Raw genomic sequence first — 6000 nt, 5'->3', positions numbered from 1 at the left:
ATGCTTGACTAACCTTTCCTTAAGTAAAGAGGCTTTTTCCAATTGATTCGTTAATATACATTTATTGTTTCATAATTATTTCCGGCTTGGCCGGATGGTGGGGCTGGGGCGGGTGAGGAGTGGTACCGAAGGCTCTCACGTGCTTGAGCTCCATCATCTGGTTTCACTTGAGAAACTTGAATAGTCTTTTCAATGCGTATCCAGAACTTTCAGTGTCGCATAGTCAGATACCTATGAGCGATTTAATTCCTGTAAAAATGAATGAAGCAGCGGACATAGCTCCTACAAATGCCCCTACAAATGCAGACTTAATGAAAATATTACTGAAAATAGATAACCGTTTGGTTACAGTTGAAGAACAATTGGGGACACTAAAAACCCTAGAGGTCAAGGTTGACAAATTTGAAAAGGAAATGTCAAAATTATGGAATCTTTATCACGATGTGAAAATTCAAACTGGCAATATGATGACTTTTATAGAGGAAAAAGTAGAAGGTGCAGACTTTAACTTGGGCATAGTGACCTCTAAAGTGCAGGAATTAGAAATTAAAAACAAGCAAATGAACGATGAACTACTATACATTCAAGCCCAATCCATGCGCAACAATCTAGTGTTCGGCAATATTGAGGAGGCCCGAGCAGGGGTGGACGAAAATGCGGAATATGTATTGCGGGAATTCTTAGTCAGCAAGTTGAAAATGGCCAATAGCTTAGTTACAGAAATGAAATTTGAGCGAGTGCATAGAATGGGTCAGAAGAATTCTGATAAGGTTCGTCCTATTGTGGCCAAATTCAACCTGTTTAAGGAGCGTGAACTAGTTAGGAGGTCGGCTAGTGCACTAAAAGACACTCCGTATTACTTGCACGAGCAATTCCCGAAGGAAATATCCGACAAGCGTAGGAAACTGGTACCGGAGATGAAAAAGGCGCGTAAAAGTGGGTCGAAGGCTTGGATTTCGTATGATACGTTGTTCATTGACGGGGTCCCCTACACGAAAGGCAACAACTAGAGGTACGCCGGGGATGATCTGAAGGTGCTATCCTGGAATATTAACGGACTTACTGAGGATAAGAAAAGTAGTGATGACTTTCTTTCCATTCTTGATAAATATAATATTGTGTTTTTGTATGAAACTTGGACAAATGCAAATAGTAATATCAAAATATATGGGTACGAATCTTTTAACTTTTATAGAAAGTTTCAACATCGAAATGCTAGGAGAGCTAGCGGTGGTATTGCACTTTATTACCATGAAGCATTGAAAGATGGTATACAAATTATACGAACTCATCATGAAACTATATTATGGTTAAAATTAGATAAGAATTTTTTTAAATTTGAAAAAGATGTCTATATTGGTGGTATATACCTATGGTGTGATGAATCTCCTGCTTACACCGTTTGCAATGTCGATCTTTTTTATATTATTCAAAGTGATATTTTTGACTTTGAAAATGTTGGTGATGTTTATCTGTATATCTAGTAGGAGATTGGAACAGTCGTGTTGGTATTAGAAATGATTATATTTTATATGATACACACAATGCTGAGCTTGATATAGTTGATTATTTACCAGACGAACCCCTAGTCCGGGCCTCACTTGACAAAACTTGTAACGCGTTCGGTAATCGTTTACTGGATTTGTGTATAAGCACGGGCATTCGCATAGCTAAACGGTCGTTTATATCGTGATCATATGATTGGTAATAACACCTTTTTCTCGAGGCTAGGGTCGTTCGTTATAGATTATTTATTAACTAAACCTTGTAATTTTGCAAAGCTGAGCGACTTCATGGTTCACGAGTTTAATGTGTGGAGTGACCACTGTCCTATTTCTTTTAGTTTACATTGTAACACTGTTATTGAAAATTGTGTAGATGATAGCGAAAGCTTTGTTATTCATAAATGGTCAGCAGAACTGAAAAATAATTTCAGATCTTGTCTTATTACCAAACTACCTGCTTTGAATAATGTAACAAGTAACGTAGATTTGAATAACAGATCAGCAATAGATAATATGTTGACTGAGTTTACATCAATTATACATGATGTTACAGATCCTTTATTTCGCAAGGATGTTACAATTACTAAAAATGTCTCGCTTAACCAAACCTAAAATGTAGATGATAAGTCATGGCTAGACCTTGATTGTGAACGCTCAAGTCAGTTGTATATTGACGCATTGTGTGATTTCAACCGTTATAAATCATCTGCACATATAGAGCAATTATGTATTTAAAAAAAAAGATATAAGCTTTTAGTTAAGAAAAAGCGAAATTGTTATAAATTACAACAAATTAAGGAAATTGAAAAGTTGAGATTGTCCAAACATAAAGAGTTTTGGAAATATTTTAAAAGCAAAAATGTTGTTAATCATAAATTGTCTTTAGACTCTTTTTGTAAACACTTTTCCGAAACGATATATTTCAAAATGTTAAAGGGATATTTTCACGTTTTGGTAAATTGACAAAATTGAAAAAAGTGGTTTTAGATTCGCAAATTTTCGTTTTGATTATGATATTTGTGAGGAAACAGTAATACTGAACATTTACCATGCTCTTATATAGCCATTATATGCATCTTTTGACGATTTTAAAACCTAAAAATTATAAAGCGTTGCAACGCGAAACGATTGAATCATTTGGAGAGTTCTGTTTTTGTCGTTAAATTTTGTGAAACTACGAAGATTGCTTATATAAGGTATAAAATACGTGTAATATGAGTGCTCGGTGGAATAGCTCAGTAGACTAACGCGTTTTTACTTCAGGATTCTGGCAGGACTCCAGGGGTCACTGGTTCGAAACCTGCTCCGGGCAATGTTCTTTTCCTTTTTTTAATTTTATTCTTGATTTTTGACTGGAGCTTTTACGATCCAATGTTTACATTTATCAATATAAAGCATTTAATGAATAAGTTAAAAAATGCCAAAATCTGTGAATTTTGCCTCAACTAATGATTTTGATTGTTGTGATGATGCTGATGATAGTTTGGACCAGCCAATATCTTTAAATGAAATTTTAGAAGCTGTTAAATCATTGAAGCGAGGGAAAGCCTATGGGAATGATTTTCTACTAAACGAGTTTTTTTATTGAAGCTATTGATATTTTGTAATCTCACTTATGTGATATATTTAATAAAATATTAGTAGGCGGATTTTTTCCAAGTTATTGGTGTGAGGGTGTTATTATACCTCTGTATAAAAAAGTAGATGAAAATAATGTTAACATCTATCGTGGTATAACTTTACTTAGTTGTTTATCAAAAATATTCACATCTATATTAAATAAACGAATAAACATCTATTGCGAGGAAAATTGTATTTTATCTGATGCTCAATTTGGATTTAGAAAAGGTTAATCTACTACTGATGCTTTATTTGTTTTATCGTCTATAGTACAGAAGTATATTGATGATAATACACGTTTGTATTGTGTATTTGTGGATTTAAAAAAAGCCTTCGACAGCGTGTACAGAAATGGTCTGTGGTTTAAATTATATAAAAAGGGTATACGAGGTAAACTATTGCGCATCGTTAAAGATATGTATAATAAAGTTAAATCATGCATTAAGCTATGTAATAATTATTCCGATTTTTTCGAATCTGCTGTTGTTTTACGTCAAGGGGAGGTAACCTTGCCGATTTTATTTTCCCTGTTTATAGATGATTTCGAGTTATTTATACAACAAGATATAAATTGTGGTTTAGAATTGAATTATATTATATTGATATTGTTGCTATTTGCCAATGATATGGTAATTCTTGGTAATTCGCTTGAAGAGATTAACAGAAGTTTAATTTTATTACATAGTTATTGTACTAAATGGAGTCTAGATGTTAATGTAGACAAAACGAAAGTTATGGTTTTTAGAAAAAGAGGCGGACTGTTGCAATCAGAGAATTTTGTATATAATGGCTCCCCACTGGAAGTGGTAAATGATTATAATTATTTAGGAACAGTTTTCAATTATACTGGTAATTTTGCACTGAATCAAGAACAACTAGTTGGTAAAGCTCTTAAAGCTTTGAATGTTTTATTGATTAATTGTAACAAATATAAATTGAAGCCAAAACTACTTTGTCAATTGTTTGACTCTTTTGTTGGATCTACCTTATGTTATGCGGCAGATATTTGGGGCTACGGTAAATGTAAAGTTATTGAAAGGGTTCACCTAAAATTTTGTAAAAGGATACTTAATGTAAATATCAGAACTTCAAATGCTGCTGTATATGGCGAATTGGCACGTTATCCATTGTATATTGTCAGATATGTTAAGATTATTAAATATTGGTTTCGTTTACTTGAAACTGATAATATTATCCTCAAAGAAGTGTTTAATATGTGCCTAGTTGATTGTAATAATGGCAAAAACAATTGGTTAACTAAGGTTAAACATTTGTTATTTCAGTACGGTTTAACTATGTTTGGAGTGATCCATTTTGTGTCAGAAGTAAATCATTTATACCAGTGTTTAAACAGAGAGTGATTGATAATTTCATACAATTATGGCATGTCGACAAGGATAATAATGGTGTGTTAACTTTGTATGTAAATCTTAAAGTAAATTTTGAGTATGAAGCATATTTAAATATATTGCCTAGTAACCTTAGATTCTTTATTAGCAAAATAAGAATGTGTTCTCACCCATTGCGTATTCATACTGGTAGATATGGTGTAAATAGAGTTGAAAGAAATGAACGTTATTGTACATATTGTGATATGCATGATTTGGAAGACGAATATCATTTTGTACTTATATGTCCAAAATATAATGATATTAGACAAAAATATATCAAACGTTACTATTGTTTTAATCCGAGTGTTATTAAATTCATTGAATTGTTAAATACTAATTGTAAGAATGTTCTGAAAAACCTAGCTCTTTATATTAAATTAGCACTTTCTCATAGAACTGCTATTACTTATAATTAAACATCAGTTCATCCTCTTATAGTTATGTAATTGTTAAATTGAATGTGCTTCTCTTTTGTCCACTGTGACTTTATATTATGTTTGTAATATATGAATTTATATAATGATTATGTACTTATTGTACAAGTCATAAATAAACTTATGTTCTGTTCTGTTCTGTTTCAGCTGTAGACTTCTTGACTTGTTCCTGGCGGACCATCACGGGGGATGCTCGGGCATGACCTGGGGTGGTTCGCTGGGAACACCTTTTTTCTTTTTGTTTGAAGTGTGATTTGTTAGCATTTGTATTAAATAAAAACAACCTCTTTATCATTTTACTAATTAAGATCCGCTACATTTAAGTCGATGACTTTTTATTTGTTAAAGCCGTTTCACTATTTATGTAATTCTATATAATATCTATTTCATTATCTACGTGTAGACGTGAAAAGACTGTTTCAAAATATATATTAATACATAAAACGTGCAGGCGCTAAAAAGACTGTGTTTATCAATTAGTTATGAAATAATAAGTTTTCTACTTTCCTTACTATTGTTAAATATTATTTAAAGTCACCTTGTATAAATTCATTTAATTTATTTTAAGCGGATACTTGGGGCGTTAAAACGCCCCAATTATGTGGTAAATAAAGTTTATGAAAAAGAAAAATTTCGCCTTTTACTCAAGTGATAACCATGATTGAAGTCAATTTGCCGGCGAGTGACGGCGACGCTATTGTGCCGGAGGTTTTGGAACGTTCTGTTAGAATTTTTAACCAAAAGGGAACTAGTGAGTTTGACGCGGTGAGGGCAATGATGAAGGCGGGGCTCGGTCCGGAAGACATCAAAAGAGTTTCTAATGGTTTGTCGAATCAGACTGTCGAAGTTGTGTTGAAGAATAAAATTTGTTTGACAAAGCATATGGCGGTGGGATCGTCTTTGAGTGTTGGAGGTAGGTCTTTCGAGTTATCAACTTTAAACAAGAAGAACATAATGTTGAAAATTCATTGGCTGCCTGTCTTCTTTGACACTGGCAAATTAGGCCAAATATTTTCGAATTTCGGTAGAGTACTAAAAGTGAGAGACGAA

General features: G+C 33.0%; 1 protein-coding gene across 1 annotated transcript; it reads left to right on the top strand.

Annotated features, from left to right (window-relative positions):
- Positions 1 to 467: 467 nt before the first annotated feature.
- On the top strand, positions 468 to 5153 carry LOC127831589 (uncharacterized). The gene is made up of 2 exons (XM_052356567.1): positions 468 to 999; positions 5098 to 5153. The coding sequence occupies exons 1-2, from the start codon at positions 468 to 470 to the stop codon at positions 5151 to 5153; spliced, it is 588 nt and encodes a 195-aa protein (XP_052212527.1).
- The last annotated feature ends 847 nt before the right edge of the window (positions 5154 to 6000 follow it).

The sequence above is a fragment of the Dreissena polymorpha genome, chromosome 5 (genome assembly GCF_020536995.1).
Source record: "Dreissena polymorpha isolate Duluth1 chromosome 5, UMN_Dpol_1.0, whole genome shotgun sequence".
In the NCBI taxonomy this organism is placed as follows: Eukaryota; Metazoa; Mollusca; class Bivalvia; order Myida; family Dreissenidae; genus Dreissena; species Dreissena polymorpha.
Note: the sequence above shows the minus strand (reverse complement) of the source record. Positions and strands in the feature narration are given on the sequence as shown.

Excerpts from the sequence above, each read along its gene's own strand:
- LOC127831589 (XM_052356567.1), top strand. The coding sequence starts at position 468 with ATGACTTTTATAGAGGAAAAAGTAGAAGGTGCAGACTTTAACTTGGGC. Across the intron at positions 1,000-5,097 it reads CGGGGTCCCCTACACGAAAG|CTGTAGACTTCTTGACTTGT; the intron begins GCAACAACTAGA and ends GTTCTGTTTCAG.